The following is a 17,095-nucleotide window of genomic DNA, read 5'->3' as shown; positions in this document are numbered from 1 at the left end:
AATTGTTGCAGCCTCTCGGCTGCTATCGATTACAAGTATATATGTAAATAAATAGGCAATTTATATAATTTGCAACATCTGTATGCTTGGAACTGATATCCCATGAAGCAATGCCAATTTATTATTTTGCATAAGACAGCAATTTCAGTACACAGTAATTTCAGTAAACAGTTCTGGTCGGTGAACATTCTGCAAGCTCCTTTTTTACTGGATAGATGGTAAATTCCATGTCCAAACACACGCAAACACTGATATGATGCCTATCGTGATATATAGGTCACAGTGCACCAGTCACAACACGATATGTATCGCATACATAGGGTACGATAAATCTGTCACGACACGATATGTCCTGCGATATACAGGACACGATACATTGGCCTCGACGTGATACGTACTGTGATACACAGGACACGATACATAGGTGATGATACAATGTGTATCGTGATATATAGGACACGATAGATAGGTCACAATACGATACTTACCGTACTGCGATATGTAGGTCACGATACATAGGTGATGATACAATGTGTATCGTGATATATAGGACACGATAGATAGGTCACAATACGATACTTACCGTACTGCGATATGTAGGTCACGATACATAGGTGATGATACAATGTGTATCGTGATATATAGGACACGATAGATAGGTCACAATACGATACTTACCGTACTGCGATATGTAGGTCACGATACATAGGTGATGATATGATACGTTCTGCGGCACATAGGACATGATACATACTGCAATACAAATGACAGCATACATGGTCCAAGACACGCTACATATCGCAATATATAGGTAATGACACGATACGTATCGCGATACATACTGGTAAATGGTCACAACATGATACATGTCTCGATGCACAGGTCAAGACACGGTATATGCTGGTAAATGGTCACAACATGATACATGTTGCGATACACGGGTCACGACACGATATATACTGGTAAATGATAACAGCATAATACATGTCGCGATACACGGGTCACGACACGATATATACTGGTAAATGGTCACAACATGATACATGTTGCGATACACATGTCACGACACGATATATACCGGTAATTGGTCACAACATAATACATGTTGCGATACACATGTCACGACACGATATATACCGGTAATTGGTCACAACATAATACATGTTGCGATACACATGTCACGACACGATATATACCGGTAATTGGTCACAACATAATACATGTCGCGATACACGGGTCACGACACGATATATACTGGTAAATGGTCACAGCATAATACATGTCGCGATACACGTGTCACGACACGATATATACTGGTAAATGGTCACAACATGATACATGTCGCGATACACGTGTCACGACACGATATATTCTGGTAAATGGTCACAACATAATACATGTCGCGATACACGGGTCACGACACGATATATACTGGTAAATGGTCACAACATGATACATGTCGCGATACACGTGATATATGCACCATGATATATAGGACAAGATGTATAGATGCCAACACTATACGTAGTGTCATACATAGGACACAAAACATATAGGCCATGACACGATACATCTCCAGATACACAGAACACGATACATAGGTCAGGACACGATACATCTCCAGATACACAGAACACGATACATAGGTCAGGACACGATACATCTCCAGATACACAGAACACGATACATAGGTCAGGACACGATACATCTCCAGATACACAGAACACGATATATAGGTCAGGATACGATACATCTCCAGATACACAGAACACGATATATAGGTCAGGACACGATACATCTCCAGATACACAGAACACGATACATAGGTCAGGACACGATACATCTCCAGATACACAGAACACGATACATAGGTCAGGACACGATACATCTCCAGATACACAGAACACGATACATAGGTCAGGACACGATACATCTCCAGATACACAGAACACGATATATAGGTCAGGACACGATACATCTCCAGATACACAGAACACGATACATAGGTCAGGACACGATACATCCCCAGATACACAGAACACGATATATAGGTCAGGACACGATACATCCCCAGATACACAGAACACGATACATAGGTCAGGACACATACATCCCCAGATACACAGAACACGATACATAGGTCAGGACACGATACATCCCCAGATACACAGAACACGATACATAGGTCAGGACACGATAACTATCGCGATACAGAGGACACGACACAGGACATCGCCATATATAGGACATGATACACAGACCACGGCGCGATATAATAGGAAATGGAGACAAAACAATACTAAGAGTTAAACAACCCTAAAAGACAAAAGAAAGCAGAATACCAAAACTACTAAAAACCCCAAAATAATTTAAATATTAATATATATTAATAAAAACTGTACAATACACAAAGTCCACTGTATTTCTCTTTCCTTAATGCTGGTTACACAATGTTTCGTGTCCTGCCTTTGTATATCTACATTATTGCAAGTCCAAGCACCCACCTACCTTGAGAACCTCCGGTGTTCACGTCTATGTATGAGGAGCGTGTCATTCGGCTCACCTCTACCTCATCGTTTGCCTTGGCCAGCACAACTAGGAATCCATATTGGATTCAACCTCACTTTCGCATTAACCAAATCGATGGATGGAATCCCGATCTTGTTTATATGATGCTCGGTATATTAAAGTAGTAAACTAATTACCCTAAGTCGGTATGGTATAAAACTTTCACCATCCATCGTCAACTCTGCCGAAGCGAGTAATGGAAAATATCCATAACGATACCTGCTTGCGTCGCGGAATGCTCAGGGTATAAAAAAGGCATGCGTATGAATACGTTTACACATGTAATCATTTATGTCACGTGCATGTATGGCAGGGCCATTGCAAAACGTGACCAGAATAACAATCACCGATCGACTTCTTGCATAAAAGTACAAATACTGACAGTTAAGTATCAATGGAGAATTTGAACCTATTTTTTTATAAATACACCGAACGTCAAGGATGAGACAAACGTGAATCGTGGTGCGCATAGCCTGTTCTACCCAATAAAGGACTGTTTGAGATTGAGGTTAGAAATGGTTTTGTTTGTGGAAAGAGAAGTGTTCGCCCAAACGCAATATTAAAATCGAGATGCATGCGCATCGTGCATGCATTCAGGCATAAATTGACGGCTTGAACGGCAATCGTTCACTTTTTTTCTGAACAGCTGTGCCTATGTTAACGAGATATCAACGACAACAAGCCATTTGCAATTGGAAATCTCCACGGACGAAAGAATCTGTCTATGTAACTGTCAACACAATAAACAGAAGAACGCAGATTGCTTGCAGAGGGAGTGAGTCAATGACCTGTAACAGCGGCAGTGTTGGGTCAGAAAGGTGAATGCACGTGCGGTTCATGATAGTTACTTGTTCACTGCACAATGATTGAGCATTTGGATCATTCACATTGACTTCTAGCTGTCATCATGAACGCTTCTTCAGATGATGCTAAACGTTTAATTAGAAAGGGGTTTAATTTAAAAAAGAGAGAGAGCAAACCTAGCAAACCAATTTATAAAGTGTCGGATTAAATGAAACGTACAACTTTTGCTCTTGGCATGAAAGAGAACATCGTGCTATAAATTGTGAGCAATAAACAACCAATAAACAAAACCATGTACAAAAAGGTAGGCATCCAAAGTTAGATTCGTTGACATCAGGTTCATCAGAGATGTCATTCGCCGGCTATTTGCCAGAAATGAACATATGTCCACAACCAAGTTAAACACATCCTTGCAGAGGACCATAGCCTTACTGTTTCTAGGTTTATGCTAAGCAAACTACTGCTCAAATTTGGATACAAGTACAAGAAGGTAGCAAACAAAAAACTTGTATGTGTGAGAGAGACGTTAAGCAGGCAAGACAGGATGGTTTTGAACCTACATATCTGGATGAGACCTGGATAAGTGGCTACCCACTGATCCCAATGATGGTAGGAAAATACCAACAGGCACAGGCGAACGTTTAATCGTTCTTCACGCTGGTTCCCACAGTGACAGTTGATTCCTACCTAGTTGTAATCTGGTATTTAGGTCGAAGAGCACAGATGGACACAGAAATTAACTCAACGGTTTTCACACAGTATGTTGCGGAACAATTGTTGCCAGCTCTGTCTGACAAAAGTCTTCTTGTCATGGACAATGCACCCTATCACAGTGTTCTAGATCCAAACAATGGGTGCCAAATACAAAGAAGTCAGATATGCAGCAATGGCTAACAAATTAAAATATACAATTTTCAATTAAGGCCACTAAACCACAGCTGTACTCTTTGGTTAAAACTACAAAACCTCCACTCACACATATCATTGACAACATGTTACGCCAACACGGCCATTGGGTCTTGAGAGTACCACCGTACCACTGTGATCTCAACCCAATCGAACGTATCTGGGGAGACCTTAAAACTTCCGGAAAGATCAATCATTCAAGCTGAATGATGTCAAGCACAGAGTCAACTCTGCTATATGTGAGATTGACATTGCACACTAACATGCTTGTGTTGAACATGTCAAGAAGGTGGAGAAAGAGTACTGGCACAAAGATCCATCCAGCTTTCATTCGTCTGGACACTGATGACTCCTCTGTGGAAGAATGAAGTGAACTTGATGAAGTTTAATTTTGTTATTATATTTGTTATAATATTATATTTATGTTTGAAAGAAATATAAGTTCTTTTACCAATGACAGCACTAACTCCAACGACTTATAAACATGAAACACTCATTTCACATAAAAGTATCATGAAAATATAAATATTAACTATCTATATGCTTAAAGTTATTACTAGAAATGCATTGCTTAATTTGGAATGTGAACGACATCAAAACCTAACACTTTTGTCTTCAATATATCTTTTCTTCAGTGAGTGTGCATGATTGTGTGTGCTTGTGTACGTGGGAACGGGGCTTTAAAAGTTGTTGAGTTCTAACCATGGGTGGTTCGATTAATGATTAAGGGTAAATATCCTTTCGTATTCTTTAGTTGCATTTCCCCTTAGGTACTGCATAAACAAAATATGACATTAACATTACAAATTTAAAGATTTTAACCTAAAGGATAATTCTCACTAATGTTTTTTCTGGTTCAGGTTGAACAACTCAGAGAAACAAAGCCCGTATGATGGTTAACAGCTGGCACCCACCTTACCCAATTCACGACCAGTGACACCTCTTCCTACCTGTCAGGTGCAGAGCTACATTGACAAACGTTGACCTTTATCACCCAACACTGCCGCTGTTACAGGTCATTGGCTCCCTCCCTCTGCAAGGAGTCTGCAGTCTGCTGTTTATTTTGTTGACAGTTACATAGACAGATCCATTCATACAAATGCATAACATCAGTGATTTACAATGTGATTAGACTGTCTGACAAAACATCCACTTGCAAAGTTTGAGATCTATTGGATCATTGGATGAAGAGTTATGTACAAGAAACCGGGTCCACATGCATTTCATGCCGAACTATAGGTAGGTGTGTTAATAGCAGGACGTTCTATAATCTGTTCTGTTTTTTTGCACTGTTTCGTTTCAAACAAATTCTCGATAAGTATGAGCAGTGTTTAAAATGTCCTCCTACCCGACCGTCCGGAACGGTCTATTTTCATCTCGGACGGTCTTATTTCAAAAGTAACCAGTGCGGTAGTCTGGTAGATATTTTTACCCCTAAGTTGCCAAACTGGCTAACAGTATATTTTTTTACAGCATCGGCAGACAGGTTCAGATGGGCTCAAAATCATCACAGAAGACCTGACTTCTCACCCAGGTCCAAAAAATGCTTTGAAGAGTGCCGTTGTGTTTAAATAGCATTTAGCTGCAGATGATGATGATATTAATGAAAAAAATTGCATTGCCGGCTCAGACAATGACTCAGATTTGTCCTATCTTGACTGTGAGGCAGAAAATGAGACAGATTTAAAAACCAGGCCATGTAGCTTGCATGCAGTAAAGACAGTATTCAGAAACCCGAGTATTTTCGGGGTTTTTTAGTGTTGAAAACCGGACTGGCAAGTATGTATCAAGACTGGTAATATTTTCAAGTTTCCAGTCCGACTGTCTGGCTTGAAATTTTGGGAGTTTTAAACACTGTTATTAGAGCTACTGGTCTCTAGAAATATGTCCAGAGAACTCAATGAATCTTTGGACTCGGTCCGTGAAGATCCGGGTTAAAAATGCTTGTTAGGGGCGACCAACAGGATCGTAGGTCAGACAATAGATCCCTCTTACGACGAGCATGTGTTGCTTAAGGCCAATTCAACCTGGATCTTTACAGGTTGCAAGCTGAAGGGTCTTCGTGACCGTTGTCCCTTTCCCGCTGATCTGTCTGCGTCTCGAATCCCCGTACTAAATGTGTGTGTATGTAAGTGTGTGCGCGCACCTCTTTCGCAAGACAGCTATAGCAGGTTCTTTAGTGCCGGAACTATGCAAAGCATCATGGGAGACTTCCAGTTTTTAAACTCTAACATCTCAGGCATAATAAGTTTTCTTTGTGTGATGCTTTCTCATCGTCGCTATATCGCTGAAAAAATGCTGATGTGACATCAAATGTACATTCAGTAGACTGAAAATATACTTTTGTACATTTCACCATGTTGGAGTTTTTCAAAAAACTGTAAAATTCTTGAAAACAAAGAGCCGCATTACGAACAGGGTTTGAGGGTTATAGTTTTACACCACCTTCGGCAATCATCAAGCAATATCATGGCGGGGGACACCAGAAATGGGCTTCACACACTGTACCCATGAATGGAACCGAACCAGGGGCCCGTTTCACAAAGCTCTCGTAAGCCCAGGGTCTCGTAACTTTTCTTGTAGCATTTGCAACTCCTAGCATAGCTGCCCCATCGCCCTGGTCTGGTTCATAAGTCACATCTGGCGCCATTGCTAGAACGATGGTGGCTCAGTAGGCGTTAAATTCCGTCTACGGCCTATTTCGACTCACAAAGCTGGTGCAACTCCAATGCTTTCATGTCACCATTGAAATATTGAGAAGAATTGTCTTAGGTCATACACAGTACAACTAATTCTGAAAATAGTTTGATAATGGTAATTTAATAAATAATAATTACAATAAATGCACAGATACAATCATTTCTAGACCAGTGATTGACATGTCCTTTTAAAAAAAGTAGGGGAACATGAACTTTGAAGTCTGGTAGAAAGAAAACTCATTGAGGAACGTTACAATGACATTCATCTTGTGTATGCAGCATCAATGCACGTTATCCTCACACGCACACACAATGCATGAGAAGCACGTGCACAACGTGGGAGCCTCCTACATGTGAATGGGGAGTCATTTTGAATCTTGACGTTTTTATGGTAACTCGGTAAATCACTGTAGACCATTTTTTCCCGATAATATTCTTGCATCTGTGCATGGACAGGGTTTTCAGAGTCAAATCATACACTACTGACTGAAAATTGTAATCCTGAAATTTTCATGTCCCACTCCAGCTTTGCTTTGAATGAAATCCCATGTGGTAATGCATTCTAAAAACACCCATTATTATTGTATCAACATTGATTCAATCCCATATATCTCCCAAAATTTCGACAATCGTACATAGAAAGCATAGTTCCCACACATTTTTGAAGAGTATATGAATGTAGCTTTTTGCTAAAAAGAACTCTACGAATCGATAAGAAAATATATTTTATTCATGGACGTCTAGGGAGCATGTATCAATGTCTATTGCGATAGGATGATGATAATGATGATGATTACAATTACTCCAAAACAGGGTAGAACATATATCTCATTGTTCGTCATAAGGCTCTTTGTTGTTTAACACCACACTCGGCAATATAACCGCAGTACGTTTTATATGGAGTCTGGACCAGACAATCAAGTGATTTACATCATGAGTATCGATCTACGAGATTAGGAGGCGACAGTCTCCTCTTAAATTGGTTGCTGGAGATCAAAACAAAGGGAGGAATACATTTCAGGGTTAACACAAAAGATAAATACATTAGATCCAACAAAAAGTGATCAGTGGATAAATTCGGCTTAACGAAGTCTTAATAGTGGTATAGAGGACATTTATCTGCCTTGACTAAATTGTTTAACGAAGCACTACACAGTCTCGCCTCATCCTACACAGAATATCATATAACATTGCTCTAACGAGGAGGTCGGTCGATCAGTTTGACTCTGACAGGATCCTTTGGTCTGGTGATCACAAACTGGACGATGTCCGGCGGAGACTGACCACTTGGTTTCAGGTCAAATCGCTGTAACATCTGACAAAACAGAATACAGATTTGACGCTATGTGGATGACAGGAGGAAAAATGCGTGTTACGTATATTATTAACAATAAACATGTGAATTTCATTTGACAAATTCATTGTGTAAAGTTCCTACCTGTGCCACCAAGAGTTGCATTTCTAGTTCCGCGACACGCCGACCTGACAACAAAAGGTCTAATACAAGACACTTGTTATGGATCAAACATCTGACATCTATCAAACATCTGCACAAAACAAAAAGTCAGGAACAGTGTGCGAAACACCCACTGGTCCGCTAGCCCGTGCCCAGTCGGGCCGGTAAATCTCCACAGTAACTGTTCCAGCTGCTTAATAAATTTTCATGGGATCATTCTTCACTGTCTCCTAATTGTTAAATCATGCAAGAGTATGACCTGATAAAAATGTTCATTATACTCGTGCAGTTTAATGAACAAACCCGTGTCCACATTCATATTTTAAGCATGTAAAGTATTTTGTGGGCTAGTAACTTTCAGCCATAGCTAGCCGGACTGGCTAGCAAAATTTGGAAACTATACATTTCGCAAAGTGGTTAGGAAGTGCCTTTCCTTAAATACTTATATTTATGCATCTAATACAATTCTTCCCGAGCACCTATATCTTGTATTACATTCAAGGGAAGATGGATGACTTTCTAACACTGTGTTTATACATGTTTTATGAACGATTCCCCAAGCTGATAAATCATCGGAGATCAATAATGCATGGTCATAAACTGATGTCGTGACGTCACTTACACGTCCTTGACATTTCACACATTTTAGTTGATATATCCGTAGCGTGAAAATGAGTAATTAATACAATAACGGACTCTGAATTATATCCAGACAGCTGGTTTGAGCTAAAGCTGAGACAAAAAAGTGACTTCTGAACAATTTGCTTGAACCAAAACCCCATTTAACCTCACCAACACACATCCTCTGTCCAAAGCCAAATGGTATATGAGAGAACGCGGCAGGTTTGTCACTGGCTTCTCTCAATTCTCTCATCCAGCGTTCAGGTCGGAAGGTCTCCGCTTCATCGTACAGCGAGGGCGACCGGCCCACAGCATGCAAAGACACAACCACATTTTTCTAAGGAAGGGGAAAATGACTGAGTTTAGTTACGTACGCCTCTTTTAGCAATATTCCTGCAATATCATGGGTGTCCATTCGTAACTACTCGTGTCATTCCGGCAAGCCGGATGGCAGGTCACGGAAAAAGGCGTGTAGTTACGAATGGGCGGGTGTCACAAGAAATGGGCTTCGCACATTGTAACCATGTGGAAAATCGAACCCGGGTCTTCAGCGTGACGAGCGAACGCTTTAACCACTAGGCTACCCCTTCGACCCAAAGAATGGAAAAGGAATTTTATACTTCATATATCATTGTAAAAGGCTGTAGTCAAAGTACTACGTGCTGATCCCTGGATTGTCAGGTTCACACATGAAGATTTACAAACCACCGCCATACAGCAAGAATATTGCAGAGTGCGGACAGTTAAATAACATCCAAACCAAACCAAAGTGCTTGACCATGAGTACGTAATGGTTTTCACATTACTGTTGTAATATGTCAACACCTGGCCTGTTTATTGCCTGGCAGACATAAATTGGGTATCTCCTTCACCAGTCTAAGTAAACTTAGTCTCAGTGTATTTCGTTACACTCCACCACTGAGTCTAACAAACCCTAGTAGAAGGTCGCGTCAGGTAACCTTTGAGCAACCAATGTCCGTCCAATCAAACGCGAGACGGTTAAATAGGTTTAAGAAATCAGACAAAGGCTACTATTTAGGGATCGGGGGGACTTTCAAAATAATCAGGTCATCGACACAGATCTCTCCGCAAACAAAAAACCGCATATAACAGAGTTATGTAACCTGCAGTATATACGCTTTGTTGTTTCTGCTGATATGGTTACCATTAGCTAATATTTCCGCAAGATAACATCCTGAATATTGCCAAAACACTATTTTCAGCGACTGATTACTCACGGTTGTCATGGTTGTACGTACGCCGTGTGCATCACCTGGAAATGTACGCTAAATAGCATTCGGAATCGTTCGGGTACGAACCTTTTCGAGATAAAAAGTTCAAAAGGTATGTGCGAATGTGCACTTTCGCGAGTTGGTAAGCTGTGTTCTGATTGATCAATCTCAAAGGTTACCTGACGCGACGTTCCATAAGGTTTTGTTGGACTCAGTGGTGGAGTGTAACAAAAAGTACTGAGGATAAGTTTACCTAGACTGCTCCTACACATAAATTTCGGATTGTGATTGGTTGAGACAAATTCCATTATTTCAAAGTATCATCTACAATTTAGTCTCGATAATCCTACACCATCCCATTTAATGTCCCCCTGCTTAAGTATCCGAACTGTTGGCATTACATTTGCAACATGACAAGAACATATGTATACATCGCGAAGCAATTATGTAACACGTCATTCTACGAATATTTATGATGCGTTCCGAATGAAAGCTAGAAATCTAGGGGGGGGGGGGGAACTCTAAATGTACTGTCACAGAGGAGCGTTCTACATGGATATTCAACTTCAATCTCTAAGTCAATATGAGAGATGTTTCGGTGCAGCTACTAATATCGTTATCAAGCTATTGCTGATAATAACGAAGTTGTACATCTGCAGAACTCGCCTCGTCGTTCAAAACGCCAACTTGTAAATGTCACTCAGTGAAGTTATCTTAACTCGTCTGCTATTTCGCGATTGATGAGAAAATGAATGACGTGGATTTATCTGATGTTGCATGACGTATGTCGCTCCCATTTGAGTTTACTGTCCGCCGCTGTTCAAGGCACGACGTTCAAACGAACGTATGAAGTGCATCAATCCACATAGACCCCAAAGCATAGGTTAATGAATAGGTTAACACTAGCTAGGTTAACATATCCGTCAGTACATACCCCTTTCGGAACCTGATATCCCAAAATAACGATATCTTGCTGGTTGATTCGTCCAACGTAACTCCCGACTGGGTACAACCTGGAACAATGTGAGTTTTACGTCACTTTTATCAATATTCCAGTAATGTCTGGGCCTGGGACATCAGAAATGATTTCACACATTGTACCCCTGTTAGGAATCGAACCAAGGGCTTCAGCGTGACGAGCTAACGCTTTAACCATTAGACTATCCCCACCACCACTCTGGGACAAAGATGACCCACTCATCAAGCATTATCATAAACAAAACGTCTAGTCAAACAGATCAGGGGAAAACCTGATCTCACTGATATCACATCTTCTGGAACACTATCTCTACGAGAGGATATCGAAAAGTAGTGAGCCTCACCAAGGCAATTATATACATGCAGCTGTTTTTCTGTTTCATTATTTTACACAATATATGTGGACCAAAAGCAAACTGGTTTGCTATGAACCAGCCTCACTATCCCCATTCTGTTTGACTGTTCATCTCGATGCTCAATATATCCTTGTTTGCAAGTAAGTAGCCTGTGGGTTAGCTGTCAGCAACATTCGGATTATTTGACGGATCCTAGACCAATCAAACCATAGATTGATATCATGAACAATAATTCCCGTGGTTGGGGTACAATGACACACAACTAACCACGTCACCGGGTCAGACGACATGATCCAATAGGTCGACTCTTAAGTAACCGTCGTGTAACACAGGATGCAGGAGTCCTGTTCTAACCCGAATCTCCAAAGAATTCTTTCATGGTCTATACATTGCCAACCAAAGATGGAATGTGCTTTAATAGAGACATCTTTACATCTTGGTTGATATTACCTGAGCGTTTCTTTGATAACTGCCTTGAGGTAGGGCATGGTCCTGAGATGTACGGGCGTGGGGATTTCTCCTGGGGGCACCGATCTCTCCAGTTCCTCTCTCAGCTTCTTCTGAACATCCGGGTTCTTGGCGACCTCATAAAGCATGAACTGGACGGTGTTTGAGGTCTGTAAGTGATGGACCAGATGTCTCGAAGAGATTAGCTTCACAAGTCAACTTCAATGTCAACGCGATAACAAATATATGGATGTTACAAGCCTTACTATGGCTATTTGAGCGAAGCTTTCTTAGACCTGAGATAGACGTAGGTTAATGCTGACGCATGGCACTTACGACTATCTTAGCGCTAAGGGACCTTCGAAAATGAAGGCCCTGAATACCTTGCTAGCGAAAATGAGATACCTCGAGATTCGAAAGCGTTGCTAGCAAAAATAAGTTAATTCCAGATTCATCCACGTTGCTAACAAAAATGAGTTAACTCCAGATTCGAAAACGTTGTTAGCAAACCTGATTTAACTCCTGTGCTTTAGGAAACGTAATGGATCGAGTGTTAAGTCTTTGCAAAGTTGAGAACTGTCATCTATCCCAGGTGCGAACGATGTCATTTGGAACTGCCTCTCTGTTCTATATCATTTGCATTGTACAGAAAATGGAATACTTTTCATAGGGGTGTGAAATCCAACTCACAATGTCGATGGAATATTGTTGAATATGGCGTTATAAATAAAACTTAGGTTAAGCGTAACAATATGTTATGACCCTTGTTCGTTCGTCAAACCAAACACCCACGTTTGACTCCCAAAATGGGTACAAGTGACGTCCATTTCTAGAGTCCCTTGTATTGCTAGAATGCTGCTGGCCGGCACACACTATCTCAAGCCTATTCTGAGAAGTTTCATCTATATAGAAATTCGACGTAAGTCGAATTCAAAATTGCTGTTCTGGATGTGCTACAAGCAAACAGTCCATTTGGGACAACTGACCGTGTCGACAGCAGCGCTCATTAACTCCGTGACGTTGGCGTAGATTTCTTTGGGGGAAATGGTGTCTTTCAGAAGCAGATATTCCAGGAATCCAACCTCATCGAGACTGCCGGTCTTCGCCTTCAGTTTAGCCAGAGCTTCGTCCACACACTGTCGTGCTAGAACACAGGTAATTCACTCGTACAGGTTTGTTGCATCTGTCACCTATATCACGACTGTCTGTAAGCAATCGACTGAAGACAGACAATCCGGTGACTGATATCATGAGCAGATATCAGAGTCGTTAAGTTACGATGACGAATGCCTGACCACCCGATCCACATACTCCCCTTAATATTTGGAATATGCTGTTCGCTTCTGAAACTAGAGTCAAGTTTGCTTTGTTTCACTAAACTAGCTCCAGGTTTATACAGCTCTGTTTCTGATCTTAAAAAAACTCACTCATTCACCCAAACTGTACCCAATCACTCACTGTACCCACCTACACGGAACAGAGTATCCGTGGATCGTGTGAAATCCCTGTATCGGAAAGGTCGGAAGATTTTGGCCAGCGTTGGAGGTAACACTCCCACATCAACCGTTGTCTCCAACATAACTCGGATGGCTTTCACAAATTCTTCACTGTCTCCAGAACGCTCGTCGGACAGGCATCCCATACGTTTGTCGTACAGCACGGTGGAAATGGCTGAATTATAAATTTGACTGTCGCACTGCACCTCTCGAGATCAACCGATGGTAACTGATAACCAGCAATCAAATACTGACTCATTGATACAACTTCATATTGGAAAAAATAACCCCCACCCTCAAAATGATTTCCATTCCCTTAAAAGTATACCTTCAACAATTTGTCAAAGAACACACAAATCTTTAGAAAGACTTGTCCTTTTCGATTTGAACGAACTTTCCCCTACTCTACATAGAAGACATTAACGTTGTAAAACTCTTAGATTTCCAAATTAAAGTTTACATCGTATGATCTCTTCCAAAAGAAAATTAACCTTATCTAAGGTGCATCATGCAACTTTGCAGGGATTGTTGAGAAACAAAAAAATTTGAAATGATCTTAAAATTTGGATTAACAACTATTTGATACAAAGGTTAATTTGACAAATTATCTGGTGTAAAAGCCATTTTGGTAAAAAACCATTATTTAATAATATGATCATTTCAGCTAAAAGACTATTAATGTCAGTTCTTTGAAAAGCAACACCCCCAAATTTGTCCACTGTATAAAGACTTTAAAGTATATTTTTTCTGTTGAAAGCTTCATTGTCAGAAGGAAGAATGAAATGAATATATTTGCCAATAAATGGTATCAGTTATATCCAGTCTTCTAACCTGTCGAGTATGCTACAACTGCCTTTGCAAAATCATAATCGAATTGCCATTTTGAAAATGTTGCATTTGCTCTTATGTAATTTAATTACATATTTTATGCATTTGCGTATGCACTGATGTAACACTGGCAACATACTAACATAACAGCTTTCTCCTACTCTTCTTGATGGGACAGGATCTACAGAATGCAATTAAATGCAACGAATAAATCAGTAAAAAGAACGAAGTAATGCTGATAAATATACTTTCAAGTGACCAGTTGAAGAGCTCCACGTCGATGTTTTCAACAACCCCATCAGGGCCTCTGAGCCTTGCCAATCTGTCCAGAAATTCGGTGATTATAGTGTTAAAAACGTCCGCGTAGCTTTCGACAGTCTTGATCTTCAACAACGGTTTGTCTACCACACTGCGCATGCGCTGCCAGTCCTCGCTGTCACTAGTCACAACAAAGCAAATACAAATACGAGTTTTTGCGACACGAATATGTGGACTATGAATACAATAAAATCCTTTACAATGTTAATTTTGATGTACGTACATGTTATACCTTTCCAGAATACCATCTTTTAATGTCACATAGCTGTGGCGCAGCTACCATTTTGAGAAAGACCCGGCTTAGATATTGATAAAATGTTTAGGCAAGACCTTCATACTAACTAAATATAAAGTGTCGCAGCCTATCGGACTTACACGGAAAGTAATGAAAAACTGAACAAAAACCGCGTTACAGGGAATAAATTTCTTTAAACACTTGACGGCAGTTACAAACGACGAAGGGGCAAGCCTTGCCTTGAAACTTTCTGCGGCTATAATGAATGTGTGGTGTAATGCTGCCCGAAGTAATATTCTATAATATCAGAACGGTCTGTACATATCAGTGGTGGGTCAAATAACCCAGTGATTAATTTCATATCATGAGTATTGATCTGTGGGACAAACTGGCATTTGTCAACCAGCAGCATCACAACACGATCTCGCTAGTCGCTTCTAACAACAAGCGACCCGTGAAAGTCCGGGGTAGAATAGGCCTCCAGCAAACCATGCTTGTCATAAAAAGTGACTATGCTTGTCGTAAGAGGCGACTAACGTAATCGGGTGCTCAGACTCGCTGACTCGACTCAGGTCATCGGTTCCCAACTCCGCAGATCGATGTTCATGTTGTTGATCAGTGGATTGTCTGGTCCAGACTCGATTATTTACAGGCCTCCGTCATATAGCTGGAATATTATTGAGTGCGACGTAAAACCAATCTCACTTTAACGACAAGTGTGGTTGCTGAAGACTAAATCTAGCTCGGATATTCACGTGTAAGGAGGAAGAAAGTAGTAGTTATCTATAATGACCAAACATACGCCATAAATATTCCCTCAGCCTCCCCTGCCTGTTTCCTGTACTGACTCCACACGGGTACCTTGGTCCGCATTGGGTACTTTCCTTCTTGGCGCAGGAAATCGCCTATAGCCTCCACATCTGTAATCATAACACTGTCCAGCACGCCCAACTTCTCTCTGAATATCGGTCCAAGTTGCTGATGGCGAGACCATATCAATTCATGCATCTTCCCATATTTTCCTGCAAATTCGAGCATATTGTTAATGACAGGGTATCCTTTCTTAAAAGGGATGTCATTGAATGGTTTTGCTGACGCGAAATCGTCTCTTCCTTTGCCAACTTCCGTGGAGTATCTGAAACGAACACATCCCACAACAGCCCCACGAGCTTGTGAATAGCAGGCTCTCGTAATTGCATGTGTCATGTTCAGGTGATATTCGTGGTCACCTTGTGTATCCCTGATTTGTAGAATAGTTTACACACCAGCTGTCATTGGAGGGAAATATCAAAACATCCAAGATCACGGAAGCGCGGAAGTATTATCGTCTCACTGTAGATGCAAAAAGTGTTTCACTGGCTCTGCGCTAGGCTTCGGCAATTTGGCTGCTGTAAGTTCGCTGTCCGTACGCAGTTATGTCCCCTTAAAACGTGATTGATACGGGTTGAAAGGTCTCGGTGAAAAAATGTAAATATTTTCAGTAGGACTATAACTGTTTAACACCCATAACCACTGTATATCATGCGAATGTATGATGCCAAATATCTGAAGATTACATCGTTCGTTGTCATTGTCCAAAACCAGGCAAGGTAACCATGAGTACCTTATTTAAACATCTTTAGTATGGGGGCGATCGTGTAGCCAAGTGGTTAAAGTGTTCGTCGACTAGTTCGAAGACGCGGGTTCGATTCACCACGTGTCAAGCCCATTTCAGTTTCCTCCACTCTGATATTGATGGGATATAAAACGCGGCGTAAAACCTTACTCACTAGCTCACCCTTCGATATAACGCGACCAAGGTTTTAGCCATCAAACCACGGAGGCGGACGTACCAACCTTAACAATCAGCAAGTCTCGGCAGGTATCAACACAGTTGTGTCAATATTTGTCCTCTGATAGAAGGCGTTGCACATTGGACTGTGCAAGTCATGATAACTGGTGCACGTCACAACCCCGAGTCTTAACGTAAATAATGTTTTGATGTATTTACATCTCGATATGCACAACTATGTATACATGGCCGAATCTAGGAATTTTGAAAGGATTCACCGAAAACAATCGCTTTTCTCAGTTAAGCCCTTTCTTTATCAATCGCTGAATCGCTGGATTGAATTAAAATTTTGAGACCAGGAAAGACTTGAAAGTACGATA

At 40.9% G+C, this 17,095-nt stretch overlaps 1 protein-coding gene across 1 annotated transcript; it reads right to left on the bottom strand.

Moving 5' to 3' along the window:
* Positions 1–7,689: 7,689 nt before the first annotated feature.
* LOC137295112 (1,25-dihydroxyvitamin D(3) 24-hydroxylase, mitochondrial-like) lies at positions 7,690–16,376 on the bottom strand. Its single transcript, XM_067826418.1, has 9 exons — positions 15,747–16,376; positions 14,640–14,830; positions 13,535–13,738; positions 13,054–13,211; positions 12,071–12,237; positions 11,221–11,299; positions 9,226–9,391; positions 8,416–8,459; positions 7,690–8,292 (listed from the first exon to the last, which is right to left on the bottom strand). The coding sequence occupies exons 1-9, from the start codon at positions 16,148–16,150 to the stop codon at positions 8,173–8,175; spliced, it is 1,533 nt and encodes a 510-aa protein (XP_067682519.1). The 5' UTR covers positions 16,151–16,376; the 3' UTR covers positions 7,690–8,172.
* Between the last annotated feature and the right edge of the window lie 719 nt (positions 16,377–17,095).

This window comes from Haliotis asinina, chromosome 8, assembly GCF_037392515.1.
Source record: "Haliotis asinina isolate JCU_RB_2024 chromosome 8, JCU_Hal_asi_v2, whole genome shotgun sequence".
Taxonomy (NCBI): domain Eukaryota; kingdom Metazoa; phylum Mollusca; class Gastropoda; order Lepetellida; family Haliotidae; genus Haliotis; species Haliotis asinina.
The sequence above is the reverse complement of the archived record's forward strand: the minus strand, read 5'-3'. Positions and strand labels throughout refer to the sequence as shown.

Coding starts and splice junctions, on each gene's coding strand:
- LOC137295112 (XM_067826418.1), bottom strand. CDS start 16,150: ATGACACATGCAATTACGAGAGCCTGCTATTCACAAGCTCGTGGGGCT. Junction 13,739..14,639: donor CTTCAACTGGTCACTTGAAA/GTATATTTATCA, acceptor TTTATAATTCAG/CCATTTCCACCGTGCTGTAC. Junction 8,460..9,225: donor TGGACAGAGGATGTGTGTTG/GTGAGGTTAAAT, acceptor TTTTGTTGTCAG/GTCGGCGTGTCGCGGAACTA.